Raw genomic sequence first — 20453 nt, 5'->3', positions numbered from 1 at the left:
CAATCCCTTTCTTCGTTCAGTTTCAAACTTCATTTGGAGCCAAACATAGAATCAGAGCAAGTCAGAAGGGGTCTCCCGGGCCATCTAGTCTGACCCTCAGCTCCAGCAGGCTCCACTCACGACATGCCCACCAGGCTGGTCTCTGTCCTTACACAAATGAAGGCATGTTTAGTGGCAACATGTGAGAGGCTTTCTCAGTGGCTGCTCCTGCTGTTGTCCTCCTGGCTGCAGGCAAGATGCTTCTATTGTCAGATCTTTGGTGTGTAAACTGGTCTATTACTTTTTATTATTCTATCTTAAATTGTTTTAATGGTCCTATTTTTATGCTATGTGCTAAATAAACTTTCATTTTTAATCTTAAACATTCTTATCTTCATATTGTTTAATATTAAACAAACAAGGTGCATCTTGTATTCTAATCCTATGACATTTAATTGAACTTTAAACTAATTAATCCTCTTCCTTAATTAACCTGTACAAAAACCTGTACTAGTGAGATGGTAATCCCTCTCTTTCCACAATAATACAATATTTCCTGTAACATTATTGCAGGAAGTGAGATTGCCATGTTTCCTGAACATGTACACACAGGTTCTCTTTGCTTTGCAAGTGCATTTCTACACGATGGCTGCCCTGTTTGTTGCACATAATGGTACACATTATATAAATGAGGAAAGTAGGTAGGCATAAACTTAACTTATCCTCCATTTCATCCAGCAATATATTCCTATGTAAGCTGAAACAAATTTCAAATATCCATTGTGTCACTTGAACTTGGTGAGGGTGTTTTACTTGGCATGATTAACAAACTGCCTACAACCCGAAAACAGTCCATGGGCTATAATGAAAGTAACACAGTCACTGGTGAAATGGTATGATATGAAGCATAATTGAAGTGGCTGCAGGATATAGAGAAAGGAAAGAAGTTGCAACACCCTACCTTGGTAAACTTCCTGCATAAATCTTAAATGCTAAGATCCATGGGGCAGGGAATTTTTCTACTGTATTTTGTAAAATGCCATGCATACATTCTCCTTCACTCTCTAGTTTAAGACATACTATAGAGTTGATGCCAGTTTCTCCAGCCTGTTTCCACCTGCCAGTTATATTGCACAATGTCTCTTTCCCGCAGTGTGTGATTTGCTGGGTGTATACTGTTGTTGCTATTGCTGCTAAACTCAGTAAAGTAGAAAGTGTGTGTGTGTGTTATGAAGAGTGTAATAAAATGTTTGTTGGAAAAATAATAGAGTTGCAAGGGTTGTGAAGAGACACAGCACTATGTGATGCAGACAGAAAATAGAGTATGATATATTCATAAATTATATGGGATTGTGTAATCAAGTGTGCAGGAGGCACTAAATTATTCAGGATTATGAAAATGCAAGGAATTTTAGGTGAATGGATAATGACATACGAGCTTCATGAAACTTTCTAAAAACTCAAGGAAAGACTTGCAGTACACAGAAAACAACTGGCTCAACCTGCTGGAACAGTGACATAAATCTGACATTAGGAGTTAATTAGGAATTAGAAGAGGGACTGCAAATAATAATGCAAAAACTATTGTTTTTACATAAACACAATCTCTGTCCAGTCATATTTGTAATACAGTACTGCGTTAGTTCTTCAGGCTACCTGATCTCATAAGGGATATCACAAAGCTAAGTACCCAAAAATTACAGCCACAATTAAAAAGGAAACACCAGTGGTTAGGACCAACAGCAGGGGAACACAATTACTTTCATGATCATATTGTAAACCTCTCAGAAGTATTCTGCGGCATAGTGTTATGAACAGGGCTGGAATAGATGAGCCCTTTATCTCATTCTACAACTTCTTATGTTCAGATGAACTGTAGGGATCATCTGTGTGGTAATACACAAACAAAACAAGTTTATTGAGAGGAAAAAAGTGAGATATAAATACAATAAATAAATAATAAATGGGATAGTTTAGAGGGGTGGATATTGAGAGGGAAAAAAAGAGGTGAGAAGGGTGGTTTGTGAGAGAATGAGTTAAAAGGGAAATCTTGACAAAAAATACAGTGCATCCCCAACCTCAAGCAAGCCACTTAAAAATGGGCCTCAATATAGTTTTGAGTTAATGCATCCCTGGTTTCAGTGAATATGTGAGATTTTTCTTAAACCTAATCTCCAGTAATTTGGAAAATCAAATATACTCTAAGTCCCTGCATGTTTAGTCTGAAATACATCCTGATATATTCCCAAGAATGCTCCTTCACGGCTGCAGCTTCAGTTGGAGTAATTGGGAGAAAGGGTAGTAAAGGGGGACATTCCTTTTTTCACAGAGAATTAATTCATGAAAAGTTAGGGCGAAAAAAATAAAGATGAAATGATCCCCCACCAAATGTCGATAGGGGAATTTTGCGAAAAAGTAGAATTACTTCTTGATGTCTGCTCTACAGTGGAGCCCAAACGTTAAAAGGTGCAGAGCAACTCGAGAGTGTTAAGAGGGAAAAGACCCATCTTTTTGTCCAGAATGTTTTTTACTTCACTTTTCCTTGCTAAAAATGTGGGCTGGAAAGTGGGCTGGAACACTGGAAAGGCATTATCTGGCTATATTCAGCCCCATCCCTGCACAAAAGAAGACTCTTGCAATATTCAATAGACTTACTCAAAAGTAATTTCTCATGTCAACTGGAGAGGGAATATGCTAATCCGCTCCGTCCATGATGCTGATGCCCACCTTCTAGCACCGTCCGCAGTCTCCTTTACGAAGTAACTCCTGCAATTTATCCCTGTTTAATTCTGGAGAAAAGTTTCACTAAGTTCCATGTGGCTTTTTACTCCTAAATATATGGGAGCACATACAGTTATTCTATATATGCTGCAGCCGGAAATTGCACCCGTTTTAAAAGGTGAAGTATGGCGATGCTAAAAGTAAAAAAAAAAAGTTGAAAGCATGTTAAAGGTGGTTGCTGAAAAAGGTTAAAATGCTGCTTTCTGCTCATCCGACTGAACTAAAATCTTGCCAAGAAGGCCGGGCTTGGCTTTTTTCTTTATTTCGTTCCTCCCTCGGGTGGCTGAGCGCTCTGGGGTTGGGTGTAGAAGGAAATGGGAGGAGAAAGTGGAGTAGGCCGCAATAGGGAGGGAAGGTTGCTATGGCAATGCCCCTTCTGCCTCTGTCAAGATGGCCGCCAGGACCGCTCGCCGCTCCCGCGCGCTGGAGAGGTGGGCCCGGCTGGTGCGCTCTTTGTCGCGCGGCGATGACGTACTCCGGGGAAACGGAGGCAGCGGCTTCCCTCAGCAGCAACGAGGAACGGAGTTTGTGGCAGTCGCTCGCGTGAAGATGGCGGGCGTCGCCGATGCCGCCGCCCCGGGAGGCGGGGATGGGGGGCGACGGAGCGCCCCGGAACACTCGTTACTGCAGCCAGACAGCGGACAGCGGCGGAGTAGCTTCACGAGCGGAGAATCTCGGTCTCCTCACCCGTCGCCTGCACGTTTGACACCTTCTCCCTCGACCCCACCTTCACCCAATCCCGGGCAACACCAGAGAACCGAAACTCTGGGTTTCTACGAAAGCGATCCCCACAGGCAACAGAAGCGCAGTGGACCCTCAGGTGAGATGAGGGAGGCACCCGGGTGGGACTGGCAGAGCAAAGCTTAATTTATACAGTGCCAGTTGCATGACCCTGGAAAGGTGGGTAAAGGCAAAACTGCCCACGAGCAGAGAGTACTGTTCTGTCGTTCATGGTAGGTCAACAGAGTAAGGCAAAAGTGCACCTGAGGATGTGCAATGTTTATTTTGCTCAGAGCAAGAATAGGCTACAATGTCCCCGAGCCTGTGCTGAATGCTTTTTCCTTACTTTACGTCGAGCCAATAGAGTGTTCTGTCCTTTCTTGAAGTGAGGAAAGAAGAAATAAAGTGTTTAACATCTAGATAAGAAACTAAAAGGTGCAGTCAGGCTAGAATCTATTTGGAAAGACTTATAATTATGAAGTCTTCTTATTCCTAGACCTTAATCCCTAATTTGTGGGAGAATTCTTGGTGGGAAGCATATTCTGTGCCTACTCAGTGGTACTTTAATCTGTTCACTTGTTATAAGGTGAGTTGAGGTTTGGCATTGAAAACAGCTGCCAGGACTGGTTCATGGAGATGATTTTTTTGGTGGCATGAACTTCAAGTAGTCCTTTTTATTTCTCCATAGAAATACGGAACTGGGTGGGTAGTAGATTGAGAGGATTTAAGTGGTGATGACTTCTGAGCTAGGCATAAGAAAGAATGTGTGTGGAGTGAGTGAGGGGGAAACCAGAACAGAAAGTTACCTCCTCTCAAGTTTGTTTTGCTGTTTTTGAAATCAAAAGTGCAACAGAAAAGTGGAGGGGGTAACCTGTTCCTTGAGTGTGTGTACTTTTTGAATTAAGAAGTATTGTATGTGAATTAGCGAAATCTGGCAGTCCTAGATATTTGGATCTGTACAACCTTTCTGACTGAAGTCAAATGTTTGGAGAGTTTCTCTCTCTGTCTCATAACAGAAAAGCCTTGCCTAACCAATTGGCTTTTCCAAGTTTGTTTGTAGATGTGGGTACGGTCAAGTTTGGAGCAACTCAGTTTTGCAAGCATGAAGGTTGATGCTTTTGTGCGATTTAATAGCTCTTAAGTCTTGTTAAGTTAGTCACTTTCTTAGTATGCACAAGTTATGGTCCATAGTGTTTTCCTCTTTAAGTTTGTTATTAGGCATGTCAGCAAAAGCAGTTAGTTATTTTGGGGGATCTATTTTAGGCATCCAGGTTGAAAAAATTAGCCTAGAGACTCTACAAGTCTTCAAAATAGAGTGATATTGTATATAGATTGGGATGGTGTTATTGTCCATTCCTAGACATACATGTAAAACATGAACTACACATGTGGAGACAGCTACACAACTTCAAATAATATTAGTCCTAATAGCTACTAAATTTATTCCTGAGATTGGATTTGTCACTATGAGGGTGTGTGCACCCTCATATTGTGGTGTCTTAACATGTAGAAGTCTGTGTACACACACACAGGTACATGCTTGGGTGCACAATTTGAAAATGATAGTTGTCATGTCTAATTTTATCTTGTGCTAAGATTTATCATTTCTCCTAGGGTACATCTTAGTAGTTACTGAAACTTCCTTCCTTCTCTATATACCATTCTGGAGGTGTAACTCTTGAAACATGGAGGGTTTTTAAAAGCCCTTTGTTGAGGTTTATATCAGGAAAATTGTAAGGGAAATGAGCTCAATATGGTTATATTTTTTATTGGCAATAACTGTTAAATGCTATAATGTTCGTCAGATGGTAGCATAATCTGAAATGACAGAGTAACAGGTTGCTTAAATGGAAACAGCAGCATTGTTCTTTCATGTTTTTCTTACATTATTTGTTTCCAATTTTTTCTGTCACTGGAAATGCTAGGAATGTTTCATGTGAGAAAACAAATGCTGTTAAAATTGCTATTGGGCAAATACATGGTTGAACTGACAGTATATTTTGGCTTGCTTGTAGGATGAATGAATAGTTGGATGCTTGAATAGAAAAAAAATGTCATTTTTAAATGTTGCACTATCTCCCCCCCACACACACACACTTTTTTTAAGGTTTCAAATGCAGCATGCAGGTCTCTGTTTATTGCAACATGCTGACAAATGGAAACAACTTTTCTAACACCTGCATATACCTTATTTTTCCGTCTATAAGATACCCCCATGAATAGGATGCCCCCCACTTTTCCTACCCATCTCCAGCGAGCAAGCAGCTGCCGCACGCACGTGCATGCGCTGCCTCGCCACCACCCACCATTTCGCCCCCCCATGTGTGCTGCTTCACCGCCGCCCCACCCGCGCTCGCCACCTGCCCCACGCAAGCACAATCACACCAGTCTCCCCCCTCCCAGCGTGCCCGTGGTTCTCCCCTTGGCCCTTCATGTGTAAGACACATCTCCATTTTTAAGTAAATGTTTTTAAGAAATGGTAACATCTTATACACGGAAAAATATGGTAGTCCTTATTGGAATTAGAACTTATTAGTTTAGTCATATTTTTAATTCATTGTTTGCACAGGATTGCAGTTATTGATACCCCTCCCAGTCCCATAAAAACTTCTGAACCATTTGCCTCTCCAGCTTGAGAACTATGATAATTTTAGAGGCAAAAAAGGCAGAATGGGAGGTGCATTGTGGGCAACTTAGGGGAAGTTTGGCTCCATAGGGTCCAAAACATTCTGTTCCTCAGACATAACCCAGCATGCAAGTATGAGAAATGTATTCTACCCCAGAAGTTATTGTTCATATTTCATCAATGGAAAAGAGGGAAATAAAGCATGGCAGGGGATTGGATAAGGTCTGAACCTGGAAGATGGTTCTTATATTTTTAGATTTTCATACCCTGACAAATAGAATTTATTTATTTATTTAAAACATTTCTATGCCACCCCCATCGCAACAAAGCCTCGGGGCGGCTCACAAAGAATACATAAAACATACATAATTAATAATAATATAGCAATTAAAAGAAGAAAACAACATCAACAACATTTAAAAACCCCCGGTGCATTCTCAGCTAAAAATTTTAAAATACTAATTAATACAATAATTTAGCAATTAAAATAAGTTTTAAATAAAAAGGTCTTAGCCTGGCGCCGAAAAACCTTTGGTAGAATTCCTTTGGTAATGTTGCTAAGCTGTCATTCAGAAGTTCTATAGCATTCTTGAGTTATGTCACAAGGTTCACACTTTTTTTTTGCGTATGTATGAAATGGTACTAATATTTAAGTCATATCATTGGTAATTTGGCATGTTGAGAAATGTATATACTGTCTAGTCAAATAGAAAGAAATGCTTAGGTCGTCTAGTGGTCTGCAAATTTATAATTTGCTTATTTAAAATCATAGTTAGACCCCCTTAAGTGTCAGTATGATGATGTAGCCGCAAATGTATTGAGCTATGTCAACAGCACAAAAATAGGAAAAAGGCTAAAGTAGTAACATTCATGCCCATTCTCACATATCTCTGATAATGGCACCACGATTAATGGTGTAGCATGATGACAGTTTCCTCACAAGAGCCAGCCAATGTCCTCTTTTACACAGTGGAAACATGTTGGGACACCTCTTGGATAAAGGAGTATTATTAAGCCAATGCAATTTTCCATAATTGCAGTAGGAGGAGTAACTTAACAGCAATTGATATTTTTACTTCATGCAATCGTTTGTTGCCTTGTGTTGACATAGACAGAGTCCAACAGGAGTATAGTTATGGTTCTTGGTGGGTGTTTGTGTGTCAAATACCCTGAGGCAAGGTAGCTGTAAGGAAGGGGTGAGCAATGAGGGGTGGATGTGAGGGCAGTGGATGTGGAGAGAGAATGTATCACTGGGAATTTTAGTGGGTGTTTTGATTAATGATATTTCTCTTTGTAGCTGTCAAGGTTGGGAATGGTTCCTGAACAAGCATAGGATTATTGAATTTTAATAACCATTAATAGAAAAGAAACCTTCCTATTCCCCATCCCCCCCCTCAATCGCTCTCCCTGTATACTCACTTGAGGGTCAGAGGACCGTTTGAATAGCTTGGCGGTAGTTAAGAAAGGCTGCTGTGCATGGTGGGTTGTGTGCGTGGAGCTTTGCTTGTATGTGGAGGCACAATATACAAGCATATCTCCATCTTCACAGAGTGGTCAGTTAGATGCATACAGAGCTAATTCCTTGTGGTTCATTCCATATTTTTCAAGATGATCTTCTCTTTCCTCTGGAGAGCTCAGTAAGGGAAGAAGGTAACAAGATACTTACTTTCTTTGACTTTCTTTCCATTCTTAGGATTCAAACCATAACATTCCCAGTAAGTTCCACTTCTCTCCCAAGTTGCCAACAACTTGACCAAGCTAATCCCTGTTAATACATAGTTTGGTTCTGCAATGGTACTGTTTTGGCCCAGATTCCCCAGTAGGGTGGTATTATGCTGGTATATCTTTTATCTTTACAAAAGAACTTAGGGGGAAATACTTCTACCAGAAAGTATAACATGTAAAATATATATGCGCAATTGTTTATTTCTGTGTGCAGAGGTTGGTGTGGAAATATTTTAGAAAAATGGAAATATATGCAGTATTTAGACACCTAAGAACAAGAATATGCTCTACTTTAAGAATATAGGATGTACAGTGTATAACATAGCTCATAAAATTATATGTACCTATATTTAGGTAAATATAATTGTGCTGAATTTCAGTTGTGCTGAAAAGTAGAGTAGCCTTTGTTTTAATGAAACAATAATTACAAATATACCCATGCTAGAAATGAAATTTGCAATGTGAAAGGCTAGTATTAGTCCCGTTTAGAGTGGATCAATTGAAATGAATGTGATTCATAGTAGACGCACATTGAATACACTGAAACCATCAACAGTATAATAATTTTTTAAAGTGCTTATTTTCTGGGCTTGGAAATGGAACAGAAGGAACAATACATAAACCTGAAACCCATGTTCTTCCAGGCTGCTAGAGTTTGAATTGCTTTGGTGAGTGAGCTACTGTTATGTGGCAAATGTGATGATCAATAAGGCACCTTCCTTCCTTTTGAAACTGGAGAGGAGGTTAGAAATCATCCTAGAAACTGCTCAAAAATCCCCTATCCTATCCTCATCTCCGCAGCCAAAGATACCTTCCCCTCCATGCATCCAAACCACCAGCCTCTATGTCCACTTTCTTGCAGGGGAAATGCCTTGGGCAGTCCTTGAAAGAAAGCTGCCCAACATGTCTCACCCCTGAGAAGCCAAACAGTCAGATATTCCTGTTCTGTATCCTGCAGGAAGACCTGGGACACTTCTTACCATTAGACTAACTTGTAGATTATCCAAGTTGGCAAGTTCAAGTTTATTTCCTTTAAGAAACTCCTAAGGAGAAAGGAATTGGTTGGTTAACAGGCTTGGTTGCTAAGCCTGTTAAAAAATGGTACAGCTCTGTGTTTATCAGAAGAGGCAGTGTCATGACTACAAGTAACCATCTCTTTTCTAAACTGCCTCCATCCTTAACCCCCCCCCCCCAAATCTGGTATCCTCTTACAGGCTTAATTCATAAATATAGTAAATAAAGAGTACAGTAAGTAAATAAATACAGTTTACTGTAAAAACATACAGTAAGTATGTTCTGGAGGATTCCGATGATTGCTTACAATTTTGTACATTCTGTTTGGTCCTTACAAAGGTATGGCCTGATCATACTTAATACTGATCATACTATGAAACAGAAGTATTTCATAAGGACCAAGATAGCTTATTTTGTATTTTGAGTAACTGTTAATAAAATTGCATTACAAAAACTTTACTAATCATTCCAACCAATAATTTATCTTTGAATACTGCCATTTTCCATGAATCAGAACTAGTTTCTGAAAGATCAATAATTTATTCGTCTAAACTTATTTTGAAAAATCAGCATGAATTTCTACAGAGAGGTCAAGATTTTCAGAAGGAAATGCAGCTATTCTTTCATGTCCTAGCTTGTTTCTTAATTAAGCATCTAGACTTCCAAATATAGACCAGGTGTTGTTGTTGTTGTTGTTTTGGGTTTTGTTTTGTTTTGCATGCTGCAGAATTGGAGGGACCGGAATCAGGAGTCATGATCTGAAAATTGTACTACATGCAAATATTATACAACAACCATATTAGCATACTGCTATAGATTACTTGAAATAGTTATTATGTAATTTTAGAAACCTTTTTGAGTGAGTGAGGGGGCATATAAAGCATTATTTTAAAACCTTTCTTTTAGGTGTATATTACTTGTTTTCAAAAAGAATGTTACCTTTTATAAATTAGCTAATTGTCAAGTGTTCGTTTCCACCCTCTACCACAGTAAAACAAGCAAACAAACCAATAAAAAAACCCTTTGGGGGAAGGCCTGGGAGAGGATTTTTCCTTTTGTAGCTGAAGTGGACAAGAGTTCCAGCTGAGCTGTACGATAGGCATAGGATTGTGGGGTTAATATTTATAGTATTGTAGCTGGTTGTTTTGGCTGTGATTTCTAGCAAATTAATTAAAGTGTTTTGACACTGAAAACAGTAATTTCCTTTCGCTGTTTTTGAAACTAGTTAAGAATAATTTAGCTGTCAGCAAAACAAATTGAGGTTCACATAATGCCAACTCGTGGTTCCTGTAGCCCATGGATTGTTGAATCTGGAGCTCTTGTGATGTGTGAACCCAGCCACACTAACAAAAAATGGTTCAATAACCAAAGACAACACAGGAAAAGAAGTGATAGTTGATTGTTTAAACCTAGACTTGTCATTACATGTAAACATAGAACTGTACTAAGTTCATGGATTGTTTTGCCAGAATACAGATATATCAAGTAAGAATGATAAAAAAAATCCAGCTGAAATACATGACAGTAGTGCAGTGCTGTAAATGCATTTGGAATGCAAGGATGGAGTAGACAAAGGAAGAGAACCAAATACCTCAGCTATTGAGAAACTAATGATGCTGGTTAAATCCTGGGTAGAGCAACAAATCATTGTTTAACTACAGGTTGGCATTATGAGAACTTTTGCATTTATTTGAAATAAGCAACCAATTTGCTCTACATTCTTCTGAGTTCAGTTAAACCTTTGAGTGGCACATTCCTCAATATAACCTGCTTGGCTTCATAAAAATAGAGCATGTACTAGTTTGATCAAACTGTCATGATGTCTGGTCCCTGGATCGAGAGTGAGTTCTGTTCCTGAGATCATCTTTAAGTTGAATTTGTATGTAAGTTTTTTTATGTTATAAAAAAAGCATTTAAACATCTTAAGAAGCACTTCCATATACACTAAAACATCTTACACTCAATGCAGCATTTTAATAATGATAATAATAACTACGGGTAGAGTAACTACAGGTACTGAAAGAGAGAGAGCAAATCCAGTTGTTGAATGACCAATGCCTAATGCTTTCCCAGTGACAAATGATGTCTTACCTTTCCCTGACTGCTTTATTATTTCCACTTCAGTTTTGGGTGTGATTGGGGTTTTTTTTTTCTTCTTCTTCAGTGCATCACCTGTACTTGCATTGCATTTATGCTTTGGAGGCATGGTTACAAACCAAGTACTGTACAAAGTTACAGAAGGCAACACTAATTCCATGGAATCCAAAACACACTGGCTTGAATATTGGCTGTTGTAGTTTGGCCAGGGAACTAGTTCTGACTTCACCATTTGCCACTTTTCCCCTCCTCCTTCCATTTCTCTCCTTCCTTCCTTCCTTTGCCGTCTGGCACTCATGGTGGGACTTCCAAATTCACTTGTTTGAAATAGGAGTTGTTCTTAACTCAGACATTTGTAACTGGGAAACTGGATATATATCTGAACCAGCAAACTGAAGTTTGATCAGATTGGAATGTATTCCATTAAACTGAGGAGGAAACTGGGGTTGAAGGGAAGGCACAAGCCCATAACTTTTCATTCTCCAGCTATTGTTTGGGGAATGGAAAACAAGACATCTGAATGCAGTTGCCTTTTTGGCAATGCAAATATAAAGATTCACCATGAAGAAAAGCAAATCATGATATTTTTGACCTGTATTATAGAGTGTAATCTCTAAGAATCATTATTAATCTATGTTTATATACTTTGCCCTGAATTCTTGTAGGAAAGGTGGGATACAAATATAGTTAAACAAGCTAATTGTTTACTTAACCAATCATTTCTTCTGTGTTTACATAGCTTATGCATAAACCATAGTGCAGTTCTGTAAGTAGCTACTTTTGTAAACTTTTAAATTATTTGAGGCATTAATATATCAGATAATTCTTGTGCAGCTCTTTCAAATTACTGCTGTATAGCATAATCCTGAATATGTTCACTTAGCAGTAAATCCTACGTCTGATGAGACTTATTAAGTGTACATAGGATTTAGGGTACTAGAGGCTTTAGCATACCATAAAGGAACTTTATTAGGTTGCATTTGTCCTTACGTTTGTCTTAGAATTCCCTGTATCAGTATAACATGATTCACCTGGTTACCTTATAGTTTGGTGACCTGAATAAATCATTGGTCAGCGTTTTATGTGAATCAAGATTTCTCACAAGAGGAAAAGGGTGAGATATAAATGCAATATCTAATAATGATAATAGGATTCAAAATTGGTTATGTTTCTATCCTTGCTGCCAGTTCACAGTAATGCATACTAACAGCATTCTTTTAGAAATGAGAATATTTAGTTAAATAAAATAAGGAGTGAGAAATTAAGTTCTTGGCTTTGGAAGAAAAGTTTGCTTGCTGAGAAGCTAATTTATTACACAGCACCAACCCTGGAGAATATGCAAATAAAGTTGCAGCTAAGCCTGGCTCTCTGTCATAGTTACCTGTATAATTCATGTCTTTTTAAACATCATTTGTAGCCTATACAATTTAAATTATTAAGTATATGCTTAAATCTTCAGTGTATCTGCCAAAAAGGACACGGTTTAAATGGTTCTTATAATGTTCGTTCGCTGTAGACTTGTGATTTAAGACATGGATACATTTTAAACTCTTCTTAATATTCTTATTATGCCTGTGATCACACAAGCAGAGGATCCAAGACTTTACCATCCTAATGCAGTTAATGGTAAAATGGCCATGAACATACTGGAAAACCACCAGACACCTGTTTTCCTGGGTGCCCATAAACATGATGGCAGCAACTAAAAATACATGTGGCATAAACTGGCCATTTATTACCACCACAGCTGTTGTTTTTGTTGTGTTGTTGGGTGACACTCTGAGATAAACAGAAACGAAACAAGCAGAATTGAAATGGTGAGAAGAAAAAGCAGGAAACAGGAAAGAGAGTGAAAGGATAATGATAGTTGCAACTGCATGCATGCACTGAAGATAATAGCTTCCTGTCTCCCAAGATAATATGATTGTTATGAGTAAACTGATAAAACCTTACAGATTTCCCCAGTATTATGAAGCTTATGAAGTTGGTAAATTTCACACAAATCTTCTTTGCAGTCTCATCTCTGTAATTTTTCTGTGCATGTTGTGTTGTGTACAGAAGTTCCTGGCTTTGCAGTCTGTGACAGGCAGCATGTGCAATTGTGCAAAGTAACGATCCTTCACTTATGGTGAACTGCCACTTGATGTCCCTACAGCAAAGAACTCACCTTCCTTTATTTTTTTTAATACTATCCTGCCTGTCTATAAATTCTAGGTAGCTCACAATAGAATTAAACATTCTAACATAACTGTTAACTAGGACTGTCACTTTATTAAAGAAAATTGAATTCATATGTGCTTTAAGTAAATGTACATATGAACAATAGCTCTGAAGAGGAAAAAATGTTTCTAGGTGGTAATACCCATCTGCACAAATTCCATGTTAAAGAGATTAGGAAGGGAATCATAAATTGTGCTTCAATATTGTGAGTCTGTATACATATCTTTGGTATGATATCACTTGGGATGCTGTCCGTTTCTTGTATCTTAAATTCAGCATTACAAAACTGGAAAAGGGCAACTAAAATAACTGGGCCACAAGAGCTACTGCACTATAAGGAAAGGGCATAAGGAAATTCCAGCCTGTGGAGGTTCCCCATCTGGCCCACCAGGCATTCCCCTATTCTCCCTCCCACTCTTTCTCACTAGGCAGGGAAACCTACAGCTCGTTGAAGGTAAGAATTTTCATTTGTTGTGCTATGTGGAGAAAAAGAACTTTTTGTCATTGCAAAGCAGAAAAAGCAACAAATTTTTATGTTTGGTAGTTGTGTATGCAAATAGGGTGGGGTGTATTTCACCATGTATTTAACCTTGGTCCTGTTAGTTTTTGTCTTGGAAGAACCACTCAGACTATAGTTTGTTGGTTCAGAATAATTGGGTTTGATTAAAATAAGAAGAAATAAATTGCACTTTACATGAGAGGCGAGGCAGTGCTTGAGCTGTTGGCTTGTTCCTGAGCAATGTTTTGGAGGATCATCCAAATAGAACTATTTTGGTGGTGCAGATGCAATGAAAAACAAAGGATGATTTAAATCATTTGAGAGAGCCAGTGTGATGTAGTGGTTAAGAGCATGGGACTGGGGCTCAGACGACCTGGGTTCTAGTCCCCGCTCAACCGTGGAGCCAACTGGGTGACTTTGGGCTAGTCACAGACTCTCAGCCCAACCTACCTCACAGGGTTGTTGTTGTGGGGATAAGATGGAGGAGAAGAATGATGTAAGCTGCCTTGAGCCCTTTGTAGGAAAAAGGCAGGATATAAATTGAAAAATAAATAAATAAAATAGGAAGTAATTAATTAACTCCCGTATCAGAAAGGAGGAAGAAATAGGAACTCATTTGTGGCTCATACAGAACGAAATCATTGGTACATTCTCTGTTTATATGCTGCTACTGTGGAATGTTCTGTGCAGTCAAGAAAGCTTTTGTGCAACTGTCAGCCAACCTTTCTTGCAGAGTCACCTGTATATATTTGTTAGTAAAAACAGCATTTTAGATGCGCCAATATTTAAAACTGTTTGTTGTCTGCAATGCTTATAGAATACAAAAAAATACTTATATAAATTGGCATTCAGACATGTGCACACACACTTCCATAGTGCCTTGCAGATGTATTCACTTCTTTTGACTTTTCCAGAAGTTGTCGTGCTACAACCTGAAATTAAAATGAATTCTTTGGAATTGTTACCACCCAATGTACACAAATTATTCCATACTGTGAAGGTGCAAAATAGGTTTGTTGTAGCACAAAAGGTAAGTAAACAAATACACATAAGTATTCACCCCCTTTGAAGTGACATGCCTAAATAAACTCTGATGCAACCTACTGCCTCTGGAAGGTGCTGAATGGAGTTCTTCTGCCTATATTCCCAGTGCCAGCTGATCTCACATTTTAAAAAACTGGAAGGCCCCAAAGTTTGATGGAGAGACTATCTAAATAAACAATAACATGAAGACCAGTGAGCTATTAAAACTAATAATAGAAGCACTCACTAATCAGGGCACGGTTGTAGAAAAACTATGAACATCCCCCAGAGTATAGTTAAATCTATTATTACAGAGTAGAATGAATGTCGCGTAAGAGCAACTCTGCCTAGTGAAAGCTGTTAAACTCAGTGACAAGAAGACACTAGTCAGGGAAGCACCCAAGAGGTAAGTGTTAACTTGGAAGAACCTGGAGAAATCCAGTCTGAGGTGGGAGAAACTGTTCATAGGATAACTATCATCCAGACACTTCACAACATTGGGCTTTATAGAAAAGTGGCAACAAGAAAGCCATACCTGAAGGAAATACATATCAGAGTCCCTTTGGAGTTTGCAAAAGGGCATGTGGGAGATGCAGTAAACATGTAGGAAAAAGGTTCTCTGGTCTGATTAAATTTTCGACCTTACTGAAAAATGCATTGTATAGTATAATGACAACAGTGCTTACTGCCCTGATAACACCATCCCCATGAAGCATTTTGGTGACAGCATCATGTTGTGGAGATGCTTTTTCTCATCAGGGGCTAGGAAATCAGTCAGGATTGGGGGCAAGATGGATGAAACCAAATACAAGGCCATCACCTTATAGCAGGGTAATAATCCTAAACACATAGCCAAACTAACACTGGGGTGATTTGAAAACAAGAACCTGAACGTCTTAGAACCCAGTCCAAGCTCAGATTGCAATTCAGTTGAGAATATGTGTCAAAACTTGAAACTTTCTATTCACCACATGGTCCTTATCCAACCTGATAGAGTTGAAGCAGTTTTTCCAGAAAAAATAGGAAAACATTACAGGATCCAGATGTGCAAAAAATGATAGAGACTTACTCAAGAAGTATTCAGGTAAAGTTGCTGCCAAAAGTATTTCCACTCGGGGGTGAGCAACAAATACTAGTTTCTTTTTGTTTATTTCACATTTAACAATAACAATATTTTGAACCTTCATGCTGTTGAATATCTTATATATGGCAAGTGATAACAGTGTCAGTTAAATCCATTTCAATTCCATGTTGTAACACAACAAAATGTGAAAAAGGAGGATGAATACTTATGCAAAATGCTAATTTTATCTGCCAAATAATATATCTAATAAATATCTAGATATTTTCATAATATTCTCATAATGTTCATATATCCAATAAAAATTTTAATCATGCAATACTGTAAGCAATCAGAAAGTAGAACCCTTTCTTTAAAAAAGCCCACCTTGTTTATATCATTAAAAAGGATAACAAATAAGGATTTATTGCATCTTTTATTCCAATATGAAGCACACTTCATATTACTATAAATTTATTATCCTGCAGTCTTCCCTCATTAACTCTTCCTATCATTCTGAATTGTATCACATAGACCATGTTCCATATTGTATTGATCCATTCATGAATAGAATATGGATTAACTTTCTTCCAGTTACAGGGAATAGTGAAAGGTGCTGCTGTTAGCAAGTGTGCTGTGAGCTTTGTCTTCTTTGTGAACTATTGCCTTAACATAACCAGGCACTACTACCCCTGCATCTAGAGGTAAATCACAGTTGACACTTCATTGTGGAAAGACAATGCACACTGAAGCTGAAGCTTATCTAATGCATTAACTGGGGTGGCTTTGTTGCAGGCAGGTCTTCCCCACTAGGAATGGCTCTCTGCAGTGATGCTGGGTTTTGGTTATTGAACTGAGATTATCCTTCCAGTGGATGGGAACCAGAAAGAAACAAGGTTGCAGGGGGGATTGATATCATTTTATCTGTGGCAAGGCGGATGGTCATCTTGATCTCTTGATACCTGTTTGCTTTTGGTTTCTGAGAAGTGTATTCTCAAAAATTGAATATCCCTTAAATAATTGTATATTTTACCTGGAGATACTGGGTTAAGTGGGGCTAGATTCCCCAAATCTCATGATTAATTTACCTAAATTACTTTTTTCTGGCAATACCTTGTTAAATTGGCTTCTTCCTGCAGACATATAAAGTGTGTGGTCTGAAATTAGAGTTATTCTTAGGGAAGAATGCAAAAAGACAATTCCTGTAGGAAAGAAAGCCTGGATGGCTAACAGAAGGAACTCTTACAATTGTGAAGGACAGGCAAGAGCAAAAGCAAATGGTGACAAAATGGGGTCAAAATTTTGAATGCAAACTATCAAGTAGAGACAAAAAGAACCATTAGAACAACCAGTGCAAAGAAATAGAAGAGAATAACAACAAGGAAAACAAGTGACCTCTTCCAGAAGAAATCAAATGGAAATGCAAACATATTTGGCATGTTGAAAGACCAACAGGGGAACATACTGTTTGACAAGAATAAAAACAAGAGAAGATGGAAATGATATATAGAAGAACTATATAAAAGAGATAGATGACCAGCTCCTTCAAAAAGGAATTTTGTGAGGAACAGCCTGCAATATTAGAAAGTGAAGTGAAAGTTGCTATAAAGCACTTGGAAGGAATAAGACATCCAGAGTAGATAAGATACCAATAGAATGATTCCAAGCTGCAGAAACTGAATCAGTCCAAATCCTAACAAGAATATGTCAATGAATATAGAAAACAAAACAATGGTTCACAAATGTGAAACATTTAATATATGTTCTAATCCCCATGAAAGGATAAACAAAGAAGTGCAGCAAGTATAGAAGCATTGCACCAATTTCCCATGTAGGCAAAGCGATGTTCAACGTGTTGCAACAAAGAATTTTGCCCTATCTGATGTGGTAAATGCCTGACATTAATTCTAGATTCCAAAAAGGAAGAGGCCATCAAGATCATTGTGCAAATATATGTTGTCTAGTGGAGCACATCAAAGAATTTCAGAGGAATACCAGTCTATGCTTTTATAGACTATAACAAAGCCATTCACTGTGCGGATCACAAGAAGCTGTGGATGGTCCTAAAAGAAATGGGTGTGCTTTAACACTCGATTGCCCTGATGCATAACCTGTGCAAAGGAAGAATATGGAGAAACAGAAAGGTTTCTTATAGGCAAAGTCATTGGTGTATTTTATCTCTGTTGTATCTGTTCAACTTGTACGTGGAGTACATCATAAGGAAAACTGGATAAGGATCAGAGGAAACAGGAGTGAAAGTGGAAGATTCACTGTTAAGTTCAGATATGCAGATGATACCATATTACTGGCAGCAATGACTTGAAATGACTTCTGATGAAAGTGAAAGAAGAAAGTTCAAGAGCAGGACTGAAGCTGAGCACTGAGGCAGGGGGAAGGGACTACAGAAGAATTACATCACTTTATTGTCAACAGTGAAGAAATTCAGATTGTGTAAGAGTTTACATACCTTGGCTCAGTCATCAATTTGAAAGGAGACCGCAGCCAAGAAATTAGAAGGGTAGCAATGAAGAAACTAGAAAAGATAATCAGGTATAAGAATATTTTGCTGGAGACCAAGGCCAAAATCATTCACACTATCATATTCCCTAGAAGTTTGTATGGGCGTGAAAACTGAAAAATGAAGAAAGCTTGACAGAAAGAAAATTGATGCATTCAAAACATGTTGTTGGAGGACAGCTTTGTCAATACCCTGGACCAGCAGGAAGAAGAGCAAGTTCTAGATAAAAATCAAGGCAGTCCTTTGCTTCCAGGGAAAGCAAGCATGAAGAAACTGAGGCTGTGTCATATCTTGGGCACACCATAAGAAGGCAAGGCTAACTGAAAAAGACAACAAATAATGTTAGGAAAAGTTGAAGGAAGAGGAAGCAGTGGCAGTGGCAGAAGCAGAAGTCCAACTATGAGATGGATTGATTTCATAAAAGAAGCCACAGCCATGGTTTACAAGAACTGAGCAAGGCTGTGAAGAACAGGACATTCTGGAAGGCATTCATTCATAGGGTAACCATAAATTGGAGACAACACAAAAGGCATGAAAGAATAACAGCAACAGGAGGGTTGAAGACCAATCCCCGAAAAGTCTTAGTCATTTGGTATCTGTGTGCATGATTCTGCACCCTGTGAGTATGCTACTTACTCCTGTTATGTTCTCCTAATTCCTAGTACTTTTCCCATTTTCCTTCTCTCTTACTTGATTTCTTCGGCTCCTCTTCTCTCTGCCTATTCTGTCTCCCCCCACCCCAGCCCTGGCCCTGAGGCATGGGCATTGGCAGGTCTGCGACAGTGGTGACCCCTAAAGCCAAACCTGAGTGGCAGGATGAGAAGAGCATAAAGGTCTTGGCAATTGTGCTTGAGGAATGTACTAGGTAATCTACAGCCCTGAGTATATTTTTTCCCAGTAGGACTATCCAAAATTCTAATGCCGATGCATTCCAGCTCCTAGGGCAGGGTGGACTAGACTAGATTTAAAGACATAGAAACATAGAAAACAGAGCGAGTCAGAAGGGGTCTCCCGGGCCATCTAGTCTGACCTCCGGCACCAGCTGGCTCCGCTCACGACATGCCCACCATATGGACATCCAGCCTATCCTTGAACACCCGCACCGATGGGGCCTCAACAACCTCTTGTGGAAGCCCATTCCACACCCTCGGGGTCCTAACTGTCAGGAAGTGCTTCCTGGCATCCAAATGGAACCTTGGCTCCCTGAGCTTTGCTCCATTGGAGCGTGTCCTGCCTTCCTCTGCAGGGGAGAACAGGCCTCTACCCATCTCCATGTGACCAGTAAGGCTAGATTTAAAGACCAGTAAGACTAGATTTAAATCATGGTTTTCTACATAATTTGCATGCATGCCTGCCTTATCCATAGGTAGAGGAACTTCATTAAAATATTCCATAACTGGACCTCTTTTATGGCCTGCTACCATTAAAGGTTTTTTCCTCCTGGGAAAGAATAATATGATAAATCTCAGGCTATACACAAAAAGATCCGAAGTAATTCAAAGGATCTTTTCATGTGAAGTGTTCCGGCCAAAATGTCTCACTTTCATTTTTACTGCTTGCTCCTCCCACCTCACACTTAGTTTCTTGTACTGATCTATTCTACTCAGGGCAGTATTCTTCTGTTCATTGAAATTTTTGGAACTTCTGTTCATTGAAATTTTTGAAACTTAGCGCAAGAGGCAAGGGGTTGATTCTGTGTACATGGATTTGCAATGAACAATGGGAATAAGGTCTATATATCTAAAGGTTATCTAAAGAAACGTCTGCGTCCACATATACCCGCCCGCCCCCTACGATCGGTAGTGGATGCCCTTCTCCGGGAACCCTCCGTGAAGGATATTAGGAGGGTGAGTACCTGAAGGAGGGCCTTTTCTGCAGTGGTGCCCCACCTATGGAATGCGCTCCCCAGAGAAGTCCGCCTGGCACTGTCATTATTTGCTTTTCGGCGCCAGGCAAAGACCTTTTTAATTTAAAAGTTATTTTAACTGTTAATTTATTATTATTGTATTTATAGATTTTAATATATAGCCGAGATGGTACCAGTTTTTAAATTATTGATTGTATTTTTGTGTTTATGGAAGTTGTGAGCTGCCCCGAGGCTTTGTTGCAATGGGGGCGGCATAGAAATGTTTTGAATGAGTGAGTGAGTGAGTGAGTGAGTGAGTGAGTGAGTGAATGAATGAATGAATAA

At 39.0% G+C, this 20453-nt stretch overlaps 1 protein-coding gene across 4 annotated transcripts in view; it reads left to right on the top strand.

Annotated features, from left to right (window-relative positions):
- The first annotated feature begins 3150 nt into the window (after window positions 1-3150).
- The window catches only part of TAPT1 (transmembrane anterior posterior transformation 1), an 82277-nt gene continuing 64974 nt past the window's right edge, over window positions 3151-20453 (top strand). For 2 of the 4 annotated variants that reach the window (XM_044417704.1, XM_044417703.1), the window contains exon 1: window positions 3449-3580. Coding sequence is in view for 2 of the 4 variants with exons in the window: in XM_044417701.1 (XP_044273636.1) it covers window positions 3151-3580 (430 nt within the window). In the remaining 2 variants the exon portion in view is untranslated. Of the gene's footprint in view, window positions 3581-20453 lie in introns of all 4 variants that reach the window. The other 2 variants (XM_044417701.1, XM_044417702.1) reach the window with 2 other exon arrangements.

Source organism: Varanus komodoensis, unplaced genomic scaffold, assembly GCF_004798865.1.
Source record: "Varanus komodoensis strain SLA01 unplaced genomic scaffold, ASM479886v1 scaffold9, whole genome shotgun sequence".
NCBI classification, from domain to species: domain Eukaryota; kingdom Metazoa; phylum Chordata; class Lepidosauria; order Squamata; family Varanidae; genus Varanus; species Varanus komodoensis.
This window is presented reverse-complemented; position numbering and strand designations above follow the sequence as displayed.